Source organism: Seriola dumerili, unplaced genomic scaffold (assembly GCF_002260705.1).
Source record: "Seriola dumerili isolate Sdu_G_001 unplaced genomic scaffold, Sdu_1.0 BDQW01000097.1, whole genome shotgun sequence".
NCBI classification, from domain to species: Eukaryota; Metazoa; Chordata; class Actinopteri; order Carangiformes; family Carangidae; genus Seriola; species Seriola dumerili.
In genome coordinates, this window is record NW_019174352.1 from 1206860 (window position 1) to 1226468 (window position 19609).

The following is a 19609-nucleotide window of genomic DNA, read 5'->3' on the forward strand; positions in this document are numbered from 1 at the left end:
GACTTGGAGAGTGGAGGCTAGTTAGCCAAGCTTGCTAATGTTAGCACTGACTCCCACTACTAGACGTTACTTTTGTTTCACCTGCAGCTCCTGCCCAAATGATAAGACGAAGGAGGTCTAGCTAGTGTTAGCCGCTCCATGTCAAGGGCCAAGATGTGGTGATGGTAAATGACCAAAATTCACATAAGCACCATGAATGGAATCATGACATGGAACGACATGGTAGGTGGGTAAATGGGAATAAGGAACAGCTAACAGCTAACAGCTAACAGCAACAGCTAACAGCTAACAGCAACAGCGTCAGCATCCAAACTAGCTAACTCTGTGGAGGTGTTGAAATTTAAATGATATGATTATATGTGCACACCCACATTCATACTGATCCAATCAAATTACCAGTACTAACAAAATTATTCATGAACCCTGGAGACGACAGAAAAATAAATAAAACTTAAATTTCTACTTTTTGGTAATTACAGTTGCAACTAAATGAATACAAACAAACACCAAGAATATATAAATACTAAATAAAAGTATTTTAATTTCAATTCGACTGCTTCTGTTTCACATTTTATTCCATTTTAATTTTCAATCATGTCCCTCACAGATGTGCCTGTTCCCTTTAGTAAAACTGACACTGAGTGATACTTACAGGTTGAGCGGCTGCCACGCTGGCCACTGAGCCTTAGTTTTAATGACAGTCAGTACCTCATCTCCCTGTGGAGAGAGAGAGAGAGAGAGAGAGACAGAGAGACAGAGAGAGAGAGAGAGAGAGAGAGACAGAGAGCGATGTAAGAAGTAATTTGTCACTAAATGGATGACTATAAAGAGAAAAGAAAAAAAACATTGACAGAGAAAAGACCGAAATTGACAAATTGACATGACCGAGGGTGAGTACTCTCATCCAGGGACAGCAAAGTGTATTCCACTTTTCAAAGGCTTAAGAACCTGGACAAAGTGTCTCTTATCAGGACAAATAGGCTCTGTGCTGTTTTATAATAGCCGTCTCTCATTCTGGTGAGGAGCCTCATTCTGCACGCCACACAGCACCCACCACTCTCTATAGTCTCTCTGTAGCATTACAGCCACTTTATGGACTCACCAACGCATTTATCTATCATAATGCATCGGATGTAATTATTCCAGCCAAAAGCAGGAAGACAAATGATGGATTTAGTTTGGTGCAGCAGCTGATTAGAACTGAATTGGAAAGTCCAAATGTGCCCTTTCTAGTTTAATAAGAGCCTTTATTGTGTTTTCTCCACTTCTTCTTTTTGTCTCTTTCTCTTTTAAACACACACACACACACACACCTACAAACACACACACACACACACACACAACCACAAACAACAGCCTCAGTTTGGGAAATGCCAGGAAAAAAATCCTTTTTTTCTGGTTGACTGAAGATTCCAGAGTCGCCTTGAAAGCCTGCTCTCTTCCCTGGGGCGGTGTGGAGAAAACAAGTGTGTATGTGTGTGTGCGTGTGTTGGCGGGTGGTTGGGTGAGTGTCTGCGTGTGTATTTGTGTGTTAGTGTTCGTGTGTGTGTGTGTGTGTGTGTGTGTGTGTGTGTGTGGGGATGAAAACAAGTTTACAAGTCAATGTCCATCTTCTCTTCAGACCAGCCTGGGGTTCTGTGGCCTCTCTGGCCTCAGACCACACTCCATCCTCTCATATACACAAACAATCCCACACACACACACACACACACACACACAAAAAGGTGGACACACACAGACAGATTTGTATCTGAATGTAGACAGCCAGAGGGACAGAAACACACAAGCTGGCATGGATAATTTATATTGTTTCTTGATTAAAACGCTGAGAAAGAAACTGAAACAGCAGAAACTGCGACCGAAGTAACTACCAGTCAAAAATATGACAAAGAGCTACAAAATGAAACGCAAAGAAATGTGATTTGCATCTTGCACTGCCTGTACTTTATGTATTCATGAACTACAAGTGAGACAAAAGTTTTATTGTCTTCATGGGCTCTAACTCACCCACACAGATCAATACTCTCTCACGCACACAGATCATCCAGCGGTCGAGCTGATCGGAGATCAGATAACTGCCACAGCCTTGTATTGGATTGTATGTGCAGAAATTGCCGGAGCTGTTGTTTCCTGTTGCTTTAATGAGACATACAAAAACGGCTCACTTCATTGTGTTTCTACTGTAACTTCAGCTGCTGTACGGAGGAGACAGAACACGGATGTGTAAAGAAAAACAGACAGTGAGAGGGTGTTTCCACAGACTGCTTACTGATATAGCTACACCGTGGGAGGTGTAAGGATTACGTACTTGTCTTGGAGATAATGATACATGCATGCCTTTTCAACATCTGGCTAGCGTGCAGCTCAAATATCCTCCCTAGGCGGTCAGGGAGCGATCAGATTTCAAACCATCTCAAATGTTTCCGGATGCACGGAGGCATCTGCCCACGACACATGAAGTGACTACGTGTAAACGGGGTCGTGCCAGAAGGGACATCAGATCAGAAAACGCACATATGGCGCAGTCTGGAAAGTTATAACAAACAACTTTTACAGATGTTAAAAGCCATGCCAAATGAACTTTATATTTAGTTCCCACTCCAGCACAAGCTTCGTCAAGAAACCCTGGGCAAGAAATCTCCACACCTGAGGAAAAATAGTTAAACATCAAGATTTGAAAAGTTAATTATCGACACCAGGAGTGTTCAATATTGATTTACTCCAATAAACAAAAGGGCTGTCGACACCAAGAACAGTAACTGTAAATATATCGTTTTAAAAATCGTTTTAACTCTAAAACTATAACAGCGGTTAAACGATATTGTCCTGCTGTACGACAAGGTAAAGCATGTTCAACGTGGCAGACGACATTAGGGAGTGTCATCACTGAGGTTAAAAACAAACAAACAAACAGTATTTATAAAGACGCTAACGAGAAGAAGGACATCTGGGATGCAATCATCGGGCTCACCCCTCAGAATCAGCGGTGAGTGTTTTGTGTTTTGCTCCGACGCAGCTGGAGCGCGCGCAGTGCGTGCTTGGCACTACACTGTTTACAGAATGCTATCGGTCACCAGCGTGGATGTTCGCATCGTTACCGTTACGGTTGTCGTTATGGTTATTGTTCTTGGTGTGGACGGCACTTTAATCCTGTACAATCACAGTATAATGAAAGAAGTCTGTTATACATTAGTACAACAGGATCCATCAACACAACACAGTAAACTGCAAATCAGCCAGAATTGAGTCATTTTGCTATGCAGATTAAAATACTCAAGTATAGGCCACTTAATTTTGTCATTGTGATGCACTACATATTCAAATCGCAGTTAGACGCGACTAAACACTTTACCCGCAATTGCTCATGTTTTTCCAACCTTGATAGCTCAAATGCACGAAAGCCAATTGTTACACTTTTCCAGATAAACATGTTGAAAGGACAAAAATGTTCGAGGTAATTGTCTCGATCATTCTTTCACTCCATTCGCCATCTGCCGCCACCAGCAAATCTCAATGCTTTGGTTCAATCTAGACTAAAAGAAGAGCATCTTATTCCTGTGAAACAGCCCTGCACATTTTATGGCAGCCCTCAGCCGGTATCAGATAATGCACAATGCTTCGTGGAGGCCGGTAGGAGATGCAAATCTTCCTGTAATGGCTTTGTTTGTTTATGGTAATTATTGTAATGGCACAAAATAACTGTGATTTACCAATGTTTAAAGGCACATTACATTTTCAGGAATGATTTCGAGGAGAAGAGAAAGAGAAGGAGAGAGGGAGAGGGAGGTGGAGGGATAGAAGGTGGTCAGGTAAGAACAAAAACAAGACGAGGTACAAAGTATATGGCTGGACAGTGTATGAGAATGTGCAGGGGGCGCTTTGTGTTTGTCAGTATCATGATGGCGCTACTTGGCCAAAACACTTACTTATAAACTTCAATACTCAATAGAGAATAATCTGAAAATGCAACAGCACAACATGCTGTCGACGTAAAAAGAAATGGGCTCTTGTCACAGGAACACAAGCGCTGACAGTGAAAGTCCATTTCTGATTTATTGTTGTTTGCACAACAGACTGTTTCTGTTAGTCAAACTGGCCCATCAGGAGCACAGTGAGAAATCCTGGTGGGCCGGTTACACATTCATTGAGAGCGTGTTTCAGGACTGGGCTCACATTTTATCATCAACCGTCACCGATGCAGCCCGAACAGCCACAGACAAACAGAGCATATTAGTAATAAAGACCTGCCTCTAACACAAGCCCAACTCAAATAAAGGCATGAAGGCATGTTATCATCTGCAGCTGAGGTGAATACAGGCCACAGTCACTTTGGAGGAAACACAATAGTTAAAAAACTGTTGTGCATCCACCGTAAACACCTCCTGATGACGCAATGGAAACTCTTGGCCCCAAATAATAATAACGGCCAATTAGAAAAGTACGACCAATAACGATATCACTCACTCACTCACTCACTCACTCACTCATGGACATTTGTATACGTAGCGCTGGCTCAAGGCCGGTCCAGCCAAAACGGAACAGAAAAAGAGGAGAGGAGGAAGAAGAGAAACAAGACGTGAGACAGGGAAAGTGATTTATGAAAAGACAAAGGGTAGAAAGAAAAAGATGAAAAAGTTCAAATAAAGACAGAGGAAGAGACCACACAATGAGAAAGGGACTGGGGTGGATTGGTAACCGGGGGAGACACAACTGAGAGAGACAGAGGGGAAAAATTACAACAAAGCACTTAATGGAAGGAGAGAGTAACAATCTGTAGAAGGAGAGAGGTTAAAAAAGGAGCAGAGAGAAAGAGCAGGGGTTAGAAGAGACGTGGGCGCACACACACACACACACGCACACACACACACACACACTCGATGATAACGCTTCCTTCACTCCCTCCCTCCTTTTCCTTTCTGTAAGTCCTTCCAGTCTTTTATTGCTGCCTCTTACTCTTTTCTTTTTTTCATTTTCTTTCTTTGAGCCCTTCAACTGCACATAAACCAATATCCAACCTGAACCTGAATTCTAATTATTATAATTAAGGGATGATTAGGTGATTAATTGATTGAACAATTCTGCTTTTAATTTATGAAGAAAAATACTGATTAAAAAAAAAATGACGGCTCCAGCTTTTCAAATTTGAGAATTTGCATTTTTATTTTCAGTTTTATAACACTATAAATAACAGTCTGTAAACGAGTGGTGTAATTATTTGTGGGAGAACATCGGGGTTAATTGAATTCCCAGAGTCTTGTCATCACAGAGATGTTGCCAGGGGCAGAAGTGCTGGCCCAAAGAATAAAATGCTGTTCGCCAAATGTGAAGGAGTCACCACAATCATTAGAAGTCATTATGGTGGCACTGTGGATATGTGCACTGAATTTCATGACAATCCATCCAATAGTTGTTGAGCTATTTCAGTCTGGGCCAAAGAAGTGGAACAACTAACAGATCCACAAACAGACACTGTCATACATATAGAAGCACAATGTTAGCATGACTGAAAATCTGTAAATTCATCATTAATGAGAATTATCAAAGGTGTCATATTGTAAACAATGAGATTTACATGTCTTTTCTGATCATAAAGCAGGTGAAAGTATCAAAGCCTCAGTCCACAGAGAAACACACACAGCCTGTATTCAGACACTGAGCCTTAAAACGAGCCGTCAGGACTTCTGTAACTTTGTGATGTCACAACAAAGCAGCCACGAACCTTGTCCAAGGGCCTTACTGTTTCACTGATGTGGTGCTCCACACAACTGTCACGTGATGTCATGATGATGTCATTGATCAGTACAGGTGCAGTTCTGTATCCTGAGTGCACCAGTGGGGAAAATAAAGTGTTAAACGGTTTGTGGTAAATGCTAGATGGTAGATATTCTGACAGTCCAGGTCCATTTGGGTCATATCAGTTAAGATTCTGGTCTTAAAGTCAGATTCCCATCATCCACTCTTGGTACTTGTTTTCCCAGAGTGCCTTGTCCTTCTGTCCTCCTCCTCGCTAACAAGAAGTGATGCTCTGTGTAGGAGGGAACTCTACACCAATCCTCTTATGTTTTAAGTGGTGGTTGGAGTTAAAATTGAGATATTGTTAAAAACTGCGGTTGAAATCCCCTGAAAAAAGCTTTTAAAATTGACCTTGTAAAACTTGCAATAGCTGATAATTTGGCAACTTGAGCAGCAGAATTAAGCTGTGAAAGTTTATATGGCGAACTTGTTAGCAAACAATTGCCCGCTTATGTATCCAGTAGATACAGAAACACATCTTGTGGTCAAGACATTGTTATGAGAACAGTCAGAGTGAAGCGAAAGACTTAATTTGCGAGCTGGAAAAACAAAACATTAAGTTGAAAGACGTTATAAAGCACAGAAGGGAACTGCAGAGGTCATAATTCTCCATGGTTTCATCACTACAAGCGTCCTCTTTCACATAACCAAATATTGATTATAGCAGATTTAAACTACTAGCTCCAAGGTCAAGAATAAGAAGACGCAAAGTACTGTATGCTTTTGTAGCATTAGCTATGCAATATAAAATCTTTTACGTTCTTCAGATACAAGCATGGTCAACATCAGCATCAACCTGCCAATTCAGGATGCATGATGGAAACTCACCAAACTCCCGTCTTGCTTTTTGTGTGACATTTTCAGAATTTGGAGGTCACTTTTCTAAACAGCTGGACAGAAACATACTTGTGTGAACAGGACAGCGGCAGACATAGTCAGCCTGCGCCACTCCTTCCCAAATCCCCTCAACGGTCTCGGTTCTGCCCACTTATCACTCGCTCACTTTGGAATGAAGTTTTGCCTGGAGGGACTCTGCACGTGGCGGCGTGAGGCTCTGTATTGTCTTTCCAGACTCAGTCTAATAAAGGAAAATGAGCCTGGGGACTTTGGGAAAAGGTGTCCAATAAAAAATCAACACTGCACTAATGCAATTACAATTGCATTGGGGCCGTGGAACAGATGGATGACTGGGCCAATACAGTGTAACTCAGTCGGATAAAATTCACAACTTGGGTCAAACCGTGGGAACACACACACACACACACACACACACACACACACACACACACACACACACACACACACACACACACACACATCCAATGACACATGTAAGTATTGACTTAGAAACATGCCACACAGATGAACACATACCCTCTGATCCAAAGGTGACACATGATGAAACAATCTGTCCTTGCGGGAATAAACGGCAATTTCCCTCGTACAGCAAGATGTCTTCGATCATTTGCCAAGTACTGTATGACACACGCACACAACAACCTCAGCTCAGCAGGTTATTTATCAACCACCTGTGACATGGATATGAAGCCAAGAGCCACGCTACTATCATCTGTCCACTTACATTGTAATTTACTTGTCCCTCAAGCCAGCTGCTGTAATTGCACTGTACAAAACAACAACCTGTGTTCCCTTATTGCAAAACAATGCTACCATTGCTAGTTTCAAATCAAAATGTAATATTCAATAAAGCAAATCTTCCTGAAAACTTTGGTTTGGTTTCAGTATTTCTTTATAACATTAAATATCCATGGGTCAGGACTGGCAGGAAGTGAAGGCCGAGGAGACGAGGAGGCCAAATCACTCCTCTGGGACAGTGTGCCGTTAGAAGGGTGGCAGTCCAAAACCTCAAAACACTCCAAAGGGAAGCCATCTGCGCAGGGAGATGAACGGCTTTGTCGAGAAAGGGGAGAGGCTGCAGCAGCATCAAAGATCATCAAGTGGGCTTCTTGCCACCACTTGGGATAGGCAGCTGAAGGTTGAGGAGGACCTGTTGGCTGAACGCCGGAGCTGAGGATGGCGTACGCAGTTAGTGTCCATCCAGGAAGGAGGTTACAGAAGGTTCGCCGGCCAGTTGCTATGCAGGGCCTTCAAGCTCTTTGGCATTACATCGCTGCACAGGAAGAAACCCATCTGCATAATCGCTGATGTGGCTGTGGGTGACCCATGGACAACACAATACTTGGGCACAAGCGGCCAGCAAGCGGAACGATTAAAAACAGCCAACTACCCCAAGCTCCCATTTTTTCCCTCTCCATTGTCATAACGTCTGTTTGGTTTTGGACTGCCCGCCTTTATTTTCAGAACTGATACTACTGTCCTCCCATCTCAGATGATCCTGATGTCACCCAGTCTTTTCCTCTTCAAGACACAAATCATGTTTTACCTTTGGCAGGAAATGTTGTTGATGTAAGACTCCATCAATCCAAGTTAGAAGCTCATTGAAAAAGTTCAGTTTAAAAAATATGTTGTGAGTGTATGTTTTGTTTATGTGGTGACACACACAGGTGGTGGTGTAGCTTAGTGTTATATGACAGTAGTGCAGCCACAACACTGTACATGTCCCATTTTTTGTGCACCTTGCTACTGTGTGTGTGCGTCAGTACCAAAATGATATTTTTGTGTGTGTGTGTGTGTGTGTGGGTGCATCTTTTCATGTGTGCATTTCTTCCAAGACATTATAACCCGAGGGACTAGTTAATCCATCACACCAGTCTCAAGTGTAATATGTGACACGTTCACCTGAGGAAACACTGTCACAGCAGTCATCTTGGCAAACGTCTCTGTTTGTTACGTTGAACCAAACGGCGTCGTGAGCTCGTATACAGTGAGTACATCGGGCAACAGAACTATGTGGTGCAGTCGTGCATATGCGTGACTATTTGTGTTTACATGAGAGAAATGTGAGCAAAAGCAAATCTATTTTATCCTATTTCATACCCTCTTCGTACCTCTTGCTGGCATAAATGGTTGGTTTGTTTATCTGTTTACCAAATCATTTAACTTTGAGGTATTTTGGGCAAATGGATGACTCTACTGAATGAGCAAAGAAGTCAATTTAATGAGTAATTTCATCAAAAAAAAAAGAGAAAAAAAAAGAGGAAAACATAAAAAAATGTTATGACAGATGAAAAAACAGAAGAAAAATACTTTCAAGCTGAGATAAGAAATTACATGGTGTCATTACAATGAAAATAAATCAACCGGCATGAAAGCTCTTTTGAAAACCAAGGTTTTTCGCCATAGAAGAAATGTGGAAGCTTCGGCAGAAAGCCTTTTGAGTTTGCGTTTGAAGTGGATCTGGAAATGTAGATGATGTTTTACAGGCTTGCTATCCAGCAGACTGCAGCCACTCATCCCAGACACCTCAAAGGCTTTTGGACCAGGCGCTCGGGTTTAGAACTGAAACATCATTATCACTGAGATCTTCCTGCGGATGTGAGAGGAGAGAAGAGAAGAGAAGAGAAGAGAAGAGAAGAGAAGAGAAGAGAAGAGAAGAGAAGAGAAGAGAAGAGAAGAGAAGAGAAGAGAAGAGAAGAGAAGAGAAGAGTGGATAATTTCACCTCATTAACCTGTGTAATTTAATGCCTCGTCTTATGTTATGAGGGTTTTGGACCATTCGGGGGCTTCTTGTCCCCTCCTGCGTCCTATCTGTCGTGCTCTGTGCAATTCAGGTCCTGTTGTGATTCTCATTTCCTTTCATGTCTTTGCAATCGCTCAGGTCAAGTAAACCATAGCTGCCTCTGTTATTTAGACATTTGGGAAAAGAAAGGTTTTGACTTTTATTTTTTTGCGAGGTTATGAATGTAGCCTTTTCTACAGATAATTGATCAAACTGCAGTCTTGAACCTTTCCTTAGCTGTAATTTAGGAAGAAGGCAAAGGTCATTATGTGCTCAACTGAGACCTGGTTCTTTGCCTCTGGCAGCTGAGGTGATGATTTTGAAATTGCCTCTGGCAGTTTCATTTTGTATTATATTGTACTAGATAGGCTGACCTGAGAAAACCTCTGTGTGAAAAAATAAAACCCATAGAAAAAGAGCTAATGGCTTTTATGTTAAAATGGCTCTTTAAGGGCGGAAGATAAAACACTAGGCTGAGTTTGGCATGGCTCCGGCGACGGTAATGTTGGTCAGTCAGCTGGTCCAGGCTTTAATATCTCAGAAGCTACTGGATAGATTGGCAGGAACTTCTGCACAGAGAGTCATGGTTCCCAGAGGATGAATTCTACGGGCTTTGGTGATCCTCTGACTTTTCATGTAGCAACACCATCAACTGAATGTATTTACATTACATCTTGTACAGACCGTCACGGTGTCCAGAGGATGTCACTGATTTTTCATCTAGCGCCACAGTCAGATCAAGATTTCACTTTGTCCAGATCTTTGGTTTACGACCAAATCCCTGCAAAACTGGCATTTCCATTCATCTCAGCTGCACTCTGTGGTTTGTGGCCTTGAAAACATATTTTACAGTTTTTATATGCCATGGGAATCCTACAGTACATAAACATGTATTCTGCCAAAGTTTGATTCGTTTTGCTTATTTAACCTGAGAGATTTCTGTGTTTGTGTTTTTGCTCCTCTCACTGGTTTGAAAAAAAAGCTCAGCTGGGTAAAAAAATAATGTGACATACTTCCATGCACCAGAGTTAGGAAAGATTTAAATCACAATTTGATGACAGTTGAAGGGTTGTTGTTTATGTTGCCAGGCCACTGTCAATCAAATCTGGTCAAAACACACCCACACAGTCCTGAGTGTTTGACTGGTAAACTCTCTTTTCTTAGCTCTTACTTCGGTTATTTCTTATTTTTTTTTGTTTGTGATATTTAACACTATAGAGAAATACCTTTCAGAGACTTTACGATCGCAGCAGGAGCTGGGCGTCAGTGTGGCGTCAGAAAGACGTTGGACACTTAACGACTCAGATGTTAAACTTTGGTTGGAAATGACAACTGGATTGATCAAATATAAACGTCAAATGTCAAATTACCGTTGGTTATTAGACGTTGTCTTGACATTGAATTTTGGCATCACAACATACATTCAACCAATTAGGGATAAATTAGGAAAATGAGAAATACTTTTCTGATCACTGTAAACTGTCTCAGTGCGACTGGGATAATGCAGATCACCTTGTGTGATAATGTGAAATAACACTGCGAGTTATAGTGGGGGTTCTCCCCTCATCAGCAGCTGAGGGAAATAATCTGTTGCCTAAATGAGGCAAAGAAGATTCTGCCCTTAGAAAACTTACTTGAACGAGTCCCACAAAAAACTGAAATTCACAGTATGCAAAGTTAACTGTCACAGCTCCAATGAAGAGCAGCACACAGGGCCTGGCAGTCCATCTTCAGGGACATACTTGAGAGACTTACATCTAAGAGAAACTGAGAAGCCCAGACAGGAAAAACAATGTACCTGTGATTATTATTGTTTGGCTGTGTTCTCTCTGAAGGGCTCCTGCTTTTTATAGACCTCTTCATGTGTCTTTGAATTGTCTGTTGCCTCCCTGCTTTATGTCACATTTCCTTTTGTTGATAAAAATCAGTGTTGATCACAAAAAAAAAAAAGAAAAAAAGAACAATGCATCGTTGCATTGGGAAACATCCAACGCTCTCTCCAATGAGTGAGTGAAAAACTCCTAAATGATGTGAGTCTGCTCTGTGCTTCATTGTCGACACTCACCAGTATGTTCCTGTCTCTGTTTGTGCCCTTGAGAAATGAATTTGTACATATGCAGTAAACCAAGTGCTTGCATCAAGGACTCAATCAATTCATCAATGCAATGAAGTCTAATAACTTGAGGTTAACAGGTGAAGTAGGGATGCTGTCATATATGTTCCCTGTCAAAAGCAACACTTAAATTAACTGTTCACTTCGGACTTTAATGGTAATGACTGGTTGTATGTGAAGATAATCAGAGCTGCAGACTTCCTTCGTAACCACCACCGAGTCTGTGAGATCAGGCGACTGGAAATCCTGTACTGCAGTGATCCCCAGTCGAAGCAGTCTGCTGGGCTTTATCTTACATATCAAATCAGGGATGGATTTACAACCAGGACACTGGGTCACTGCTGCTGACCCACTGGTGAGATAGAAAAGTAGTAACAAAGGGGGTCATGACTATGACTTAAAAGCAATTTTAGAGAGTCTATTATTTAAAGCATGGTACACGGTAATGGACTAACATTTAGAAATACATTGTGGAAGGAGGAAGAAAGGCAAGTTAAGTTCACAAAGTTAAGAAAAAAAGAAAGAAAAACAAAAAGGAGAGAGAGAGACAGTGCAGGCTGGTGAGAGAGAAAGAAGTGGGGTCAGGGGGGAGTGAGAAAAGTAGAGTTTTGTGAAGAGAAGAGCAGAGAAAAGGGAGGAGAGGAAGGTCAGGGTGGGAGTGAAAGTCCAGTAATTGCTTTGACCTTGAGCTGAGCCGAGGTGTAACTCAGTCAAAGCGAGTGATGAATTCCCTGCCCCCGGCCCTGTCGCAGGAATAAAGTCACCGCTCGCAGGGATTTTTGTTTATGACCATTTGGAAAAAAAAACATGGAAGCTGGACAGAAGATTGGCGAAAGGAGAGTGCGGGACAGGCAGGTTTCAAAGCCTCCCAGGGAAACTGTTAAATGGAAAAGGTGGACTGGAGGGGATCCTTAAAGGCCGCAGGAACAAAAGAGAGACTGCAGCAGAAATATTTGTAGCACAGCTGAGGCGGATGGATTCTGGTCTGTGTGACCTGTCAGCCAGATGATATTTATGACCGCAGATAGACCGAACAGTGGAGACGGACCCGGACAGAGAAGCACTCACACTGCCTTTCTTTGTGCTCCTCTCTATTAGGTTGCAGCAGCTCCAGAGTTTTCCAGCTAAGAATACATTAACAGGTTTTTCCTGCTCATTAAACTTTCATAAGGCTTGTAGCAGCTACAGGAAAATATGTCATATTCTGAAATGGCTTTCACAATGTAACGCACTCTATAGAAAATGATCTTTTATGAGCCCTGTATTTTATTTTTGTCATGCTGTTTCGGGCAACCCAAAACATGTCACCCATTCTTCAGTGGCAGAGGAAGTCTTCAGATCCTTCACTTCAAGTTGAACTTAAATCAAAACGTCATTTGTTCAGTTATAATTATTGTATCTGCCAAAGCACAACGACAAGCACCAAGCAGCGGATCCTGCACGCACAGACTGTGTGGGTATCTCCGAGCGCACCTGCTATTTTGGTTCATGTAGGTGCAGTCGTGCAAAGTGCAAAAGTGGGTGAGGGTGAGGTGATTAATGAGTTTACTATTATCCAGCAACATCACTGGTCTGCAGTGACACATGACAACAACAGCTCAACAAAATGGAAAAGAGTTCTCCAGGAAATGATGCTGTTGTCTGGATGGCGGAGCGGCACGAGCTGAACACACAGCACCTCATATCTGCAACCACAGGTGTCGGTTTTTATTTGACTTGAACAGAGATGATAAAAATTTTATGACTATTTTTTATTTCTACTAGTTTCATTTCTACTGTATCTTCCATCATAAATGGTCACAAGATATTATCAGCAATTGAACCATAATGCATTTCAAGAATAAAACATGAAATACAGCTTTTTGTAAAAACAAATTTGGAAAGGAGGAGATGACACACGGGATTAATGAGCCGCTGCAATCGAACACCTCCCACTTAAGAGACAGAATATTGAGTCATAACAGATCTGATGTGTGTTGTACTGTACAGTATTATCTCTTATCTGCACATGATTTAACAGAGGTAAACACTGTGAATGGTCGTTCGTAATGGCACTGCAACATACGTGTCCTTCCTTCAGACGGCTGCAGGGTTATAATGAACTGATTTGTCCGGATTCAAACCCGAGCTGCTCATAATAAAGGTTACATTGTGCTTATGCTGCTCGTCACCCCGAGGTCAAGGTTTGTAACCAAGGGCGACTGGTCTTTTGCTATTAGAGCCCCCCCCACACTCTGGAGCTCTCTCTCGGCTGAAATCAGACACTCGTTAACTTCTTTTAAATCTCTTCTTAAAATGCATTTCTTTGCCTCAGCCTTTGGTAATGTTTGATATATGTTTTATTTATATTGTTGTATCCCTAATTCTTGTTCTTACATATTTTATTGCCTCTCTTTAACTATTGTCAGACCCTTTTGCATAATGATTGATATAAGTTTTTACTTATGCTGTTCTACTCTTTTTACTCGTTGGTCTTCTCTTTTATCTGCTTTTATTTTTCTGCAAAGTGCTTTGTGACTTTGTTAAGAAAAGTGCAAAGTATCAAACTAACAAGGGCCCTTATCTTACTTTGCCCAGGGCCCCTGTAGCAACTAAAATCCAACCCTGATTGTTGGGTGTTTAATCTATAGTGATGCATCATACTTCATCAACGTAATCGAATCAGAGGTTTCATTTGTAAAATATTAATCTCTTATGTGAGTATTAACTGCACCTGTCAGACAAAGTATTTCAAATGTGTGTATTCAAGCAGAGTACATCTTAGACTGATTGTTTACGAGCACTGCTGCACGTTACTAAGCACGCCACAGTCTTTTCATCCACGCCCACGTTTCTAAAAACAGCCACCGAAAAACCCTGATTAAACTGACGGAAATGATACACCATGTCCTGATGGTGCAACTGCAGCCACAACTTTTTACTTGAGTGCTGTGGTGCTCCCCGCTACACGTCTCCCTCGGGAACCCATGGTAATTATCTTGTCATGGGGCTAGATTGGTGTGTTGAACACAACTGATTACACCAAGGCTGATTGGCGCAAAATATAACTGGCTCCAGCGTCCCTGATGAAGAGGGATGTGAACTGGTGTCAAGCTGCTGTCGCGCAGTAAATGCCAACCCACATGTCAGAGCTGACACAAGCACTGAGGTTGAGTTGGGGGCTCTGATTACGCCTTATCATCCAATATCCGGCTGGTAAGTGTTAAACAGCAGCGGAGTGACAAGAATAACAGAGAGCAGCGGGAACCGAGGAGGGAGTGGAGGCAGAAAGAAAGGACAGCAGGGACAAAGGCCAGCATGGAGAGATAATGACAAAATGTTTGTGTGTGAAGGAGGAGAGAAACACAAGTAAACAAAATTCAATTTTGTGTGTTCTGAGACTGTGTATGGTGCACTGAAGCAAATACCACTCATGTCAACCCCAGGTCTCTTAATGGATTCTACATCATATTATGGAGCTTCCCACAGTGAAGACTGCTGGCTACATTATCCATTTTTACCCACTCCAGTCGAGGATGTCAGTGTCATTTAGTTGGCCCGCATCCAACATCGCAACAGCTATTGGATGGGTTGCCAAAAGAAATGTAGCACAGACATTCATGGTCCACAAATGATGAATCCTGCTGATCTCGATGATTCCTCTAGTGCAATATGACATTCGTGAGACACTTTTCTTTTGGTGAAATGTTTCAAAGACAATGTAGACGGAGGTTAATGGTCCCCAGAGGATGAACCCTGATGTTACAATGATGACTTTGGTGAAGGATTTCTGGTTTCTGGCGTTTTCACCACCGTTAAAACGATACATATAATATACTTGTTTTCAGCGCTTACAGAGACATTTATCCTGAAGTCCTGAAGTCTGAATTCAACACTGATTGGTCTGTATCTCTGTCAATCAATCACTGTGTCGTTGTCAGGTCTGTTGCTAACCAATGAGTCATAGGCATCTCTTTCTGACAGAAGCTGTCAGCATGCCAACACTTTTCTAAAGCTCCAGGAGGTTTACTCCCGACAACGAAAATGCTGTTTTCATGGCGTCCACGGTGTTTGAAAGGTGCGCTTGGTAGACGTGCTATGGGCTAAAATAATTGTCCCCCATCCTACGGAAATGTCCTATGCTGAGTGCATACATGTGCGCACACATGAATGTGCAGTACACTTAATGTAGTGACCAAAACAATGAGATACAAGTGGATTTCTGCCATTCTTCTCTGCAGATTAGCTCATTTCGAGATCACCATTTTCAGGTCTCTCCCAGGGTGGGGGGTTCGATTGGGTTTAAGTCAGGACAATATCCTCGACTGGACAACACATTCACCTGATCACAATCCAAGTGAGAACGCACTCCACTTGCTATAGACCAGACAAAGGCAGACAGACCCCACAACAAGCGAGAGCTGGAGGGGAATGCAGTGAAGACCGTGGGAGAGCATCAGCAGGGAAGGTAAAAGCGTGTGGTGAAGTCAACGGGTAGAAGACTCCAGGCGCTCATTTTCCACAAAACATTAAATATGATGTGTATCTGTAAAATTAAATTTGATCACCTAAACTTTGAGCACTATGTGTTTAAAGGACTTTATCTCCCACACAAACTCTTTCTATGTTGATGTAAACCTACTCAAATTAAGGCTGACACTTTAGTGCTTTAGTGCAGCATCAATTATCTTATTTCAGGCTGAATGGGCTGGAGAACAAAAAGTGTGTCCAAATACTTACAGTCTGGACTGTATCTGCATCTGGATTGGTAATTCCTCAGGATCCCCCACGAGGAGGAGCTGGAAAACATTACCGGGGATGGAAACATCTGCACTGCCTTGCTAAACCACGACCCAGCCCCAGACGACTGGCAGAAACTGGACGGATGGCTCTCCTGTGCCTCACAGAGCTGCTCAAGAGCTGTAGCCTCCACGAACATGAGGCAGCGCATTGTGGTTCTCATTGACTTTGCAATTGCAATCTACATGTATTTAGCTCCTGATTTACCAAGACAGCAGCTCATTATGCAGTCAGCTTTTGGCCTGTGCCTGGGACGCACTCTGGCAGTGAAGGAGAGCCCATAGGCGCAGTTCAATGGTGGAATTTACATAACAAGCACGCATATATATATATATATATATATTGATCTTGATGCAAAATATTCACTTCAGCCATATTTTTAACTCCAGCTGAGAAACAGTGCTGCTATCACTCCAAATCTTACTCATGAAAGTAAAATGTGCAGTAGGAGGCATTGAACATGTTCATGGCAAACAAAAGGAGACGGAGTGATATAAAAAGAATCATTACAGATTCATAAAATGCACAAGATAACCGCCCACAAGGCAGCGGTGGAGAGAGAGAGAGAGAGAGAGAGAGAGAGAGAAGCATGCAGCAGCAGGTCGGGCAGCTTAGAGAGGAGATGGTCATACTAATGTTAATAATAACATTAACACAAGATTAACACATAACGTTAATATCTTATCAAGAGAAGGAAATGTGCAGTTGTTGTAATAACTTAATGAAAACAAACTCTGCCCCCTGTTCAATTACTGCCACAGTAATGAAATATTGCTTTAATTAATCTTCATTGATCTTTTTTTCCCCCTAAGAATCCGTCTGTAGTTAAATACAGGCCTAAGTTAAATTCGCTATTATTTCCCTACAACAATCTTCCCTGTGACTTGTTAACACTGAATTTATAAAAAATGTATTTATGGAGCACTTTTAAAACCACAGGCACAAAGGGGTTTACAATGAAAACAGAACACAGTATAAAACGATTAAATGAATCCCGTCCATGCTGCGTTCACAGCTGTCATATTAAGAAGTGGAGAACTGTCCCTGCAAAACTGACACTCACAAATTGTGTGACCTTTGTAAAAAAAAAAAAAATGGTGGAATCCCGTGAGTGTGTGAGTGATAAGGACAGAGAAGCACCTCTTAATCACTTGAGCAACTAACACACAAACTGCGCCTCCAGTCGAGTGCACCTGACATCCGCAGCCTGAAAAACAGGCACAAAAGCCTCCGTAAATCTGTTCCTGTCGTTTGCTTGTGAGTTAGACACAAACATGCGCGCTTCCTGAGCGACGGGATGACACTCATTTACACTGAAACAACTCTGAAAAGAAAAGCAAACTGTTGGTAGACGAGGACGTTCACGAGGGCGATGAACAAGGCTGGGAGAAAATGTTGAGGAGCTCTGCTGAGCAGCCCACACAGCAGCAGCAAATCGAAGCTAAACGCAGCTCTTCACACACTTCATTTGGAGTTTATTTCCGAACCAAGGAAAGAAAGAGCAGAAAAGGTTGAATAATGACGAAGGCTGTGTTAGATGGAAAAAAGAAAAAAGAAAAAAGTGAAGCAAGGAAAATGGAGGGAACGAAAGAGAGAAGAAAGGATCTTGAGGAAAGTGAAGATAATAAGGACAAAAAGGAAGGTGTGTAAGCGACGAACGATGCCCTGTTTACCACGTCCCACGGCTCATGTGTTGGGGATTAAAGGTCCGGTCCACATGAAAGAAGCAGCCTCATTATAAAGCTCCCAACACGATGCTACCTGGTGGGCATGTGAAGCTAACAAGCTACCGCACATCCCCGATTCTCAGTCACGCATCGCTGTATCGTTACCAACAACAACTAATCTCGCCATCTCTGTCTCTCTCATGCATGTGCGAGCCCGAACACACCCCTCCAGATCAACACTTAATCTCTCCTCTCCGTTCTAATGAGATACAAAGGAAAAGAATAATTAGGATGAAAATCTATGGCGGGAACCGAAAATATGACTTTTAAAAAAAAAAAAAAAAAATCTTTTCATTATTTTGAAACTGGGAGACGGAGTCGGATCTGGCCCCGAGGGCAGCAGCTTGGGAGATAATTGGGGATTCATGATGTGATTTTGATTATGGATGAAAGAGGAGAGGGGATGGTTGGCCGCGGTTAATCCTGGCCCCGCCTCTGTCGGAGGCGGGCGCTGACATAAACAACAGGTGTGGACTCGCATCTTAGTGCTCATCCAGGGCTTTTAATGAATACAAATTCCCAATTAGGAGAGGAAGGACTGATACACACACACACACACACACACACACACACACACACACACACACACACACACACACACACACAAACAGATGGAGAATTGCACTAGCGCTCCTTGTGGAAAAAGAACAGTGAGTGATGTGCTGGAGCAACAACGGTGGGGGGGGGGGGGGAAGGTATGCAATCATTTCTCTACACATTCCCACGGGATCAATATTGACTAAGGGAAAATGTAGATAAGATTTCACAAGTGGACGCGAAGAGACGATATGAGTGCTGAGTGTTTCATTCTTGACCTTGGAAAGACGTTCTTCACAAAACATTCACACCTCAGGGAGCAGCTGTCCTGGAGCTGTCAGTGTATTATCCAGTCATATGCACAGTTTGTCACAGAGTCGGAGATATACATGTTTCCACTTTTCTAAATACTTTAAGGGACGTCTCATCTATTCTGACTTAAAAGGTGAGACTTTATTTTATGATTATCCAGTAGTTTATTCATCCTTTGTAAGTGCACTGTAGTTACGCTAAGTAGCATTTAATCTGGGTGACAGATAGCTGATACTTCATGAGAGATAATGTTGTATTTGCATCTGTTAAATGATTTTTTCAGCATATTTCTAGGAGAGTATTATATAGCCTAGACTAGTGCTACTACTACTGCTGCCAGCTACCACAACATACACACAGCACGTATATTTTTCTACCCGCATGCAGAGGAGGTCACACTTTTCTTCCATCGTGAAATTGTATTTGCAGATCTTCCTTTAAAAGACACATTCAGACTGAGTGCACTTCCATACTGTGACGGCCCCTGGGCTCCTCTTGGCTCGGTTGTCCCACACTAAACTGTCTCTGTCTGTCAGGCTGCTGGTTGGTAGATCTGGAACACCTGTGGGTTCCAGGATATATAAGTCCTGGATGAAAACTAACCTCTCTCTCTCTCTCTCTCGATGTTTAGTTATGCGCCCGTACTCACACCCTCACTTATGCACACCACACACTGCTGACTTTATTGATTGTGAGCTGTGTGATTGT

At 42.3% G+C, this 19609-nt stretch overlaps 1 protein-coding gene across 1 annotated transcript in view; it reads right to left on the reverse strand.

Annotated features, from left to right (window-relative positions):
- LOC111222511 (spondin-1-like) overlaps nucleotides 1-19609 on the reverse strand; it is an 81385-nt gene that overhangs the window by 16205 nt on the left and 45571 nt on the right. The window contains exon 7 of the mRNA XM_022746268.1: nucleotides 653-717. Coding sequence (XP_022601989.1) covers nucleotides 653-717 — 65 coding nt within the window. The remainder of the gene's footprint in view (nucleotides 1-652; nucleotides 718-19609) is intronic.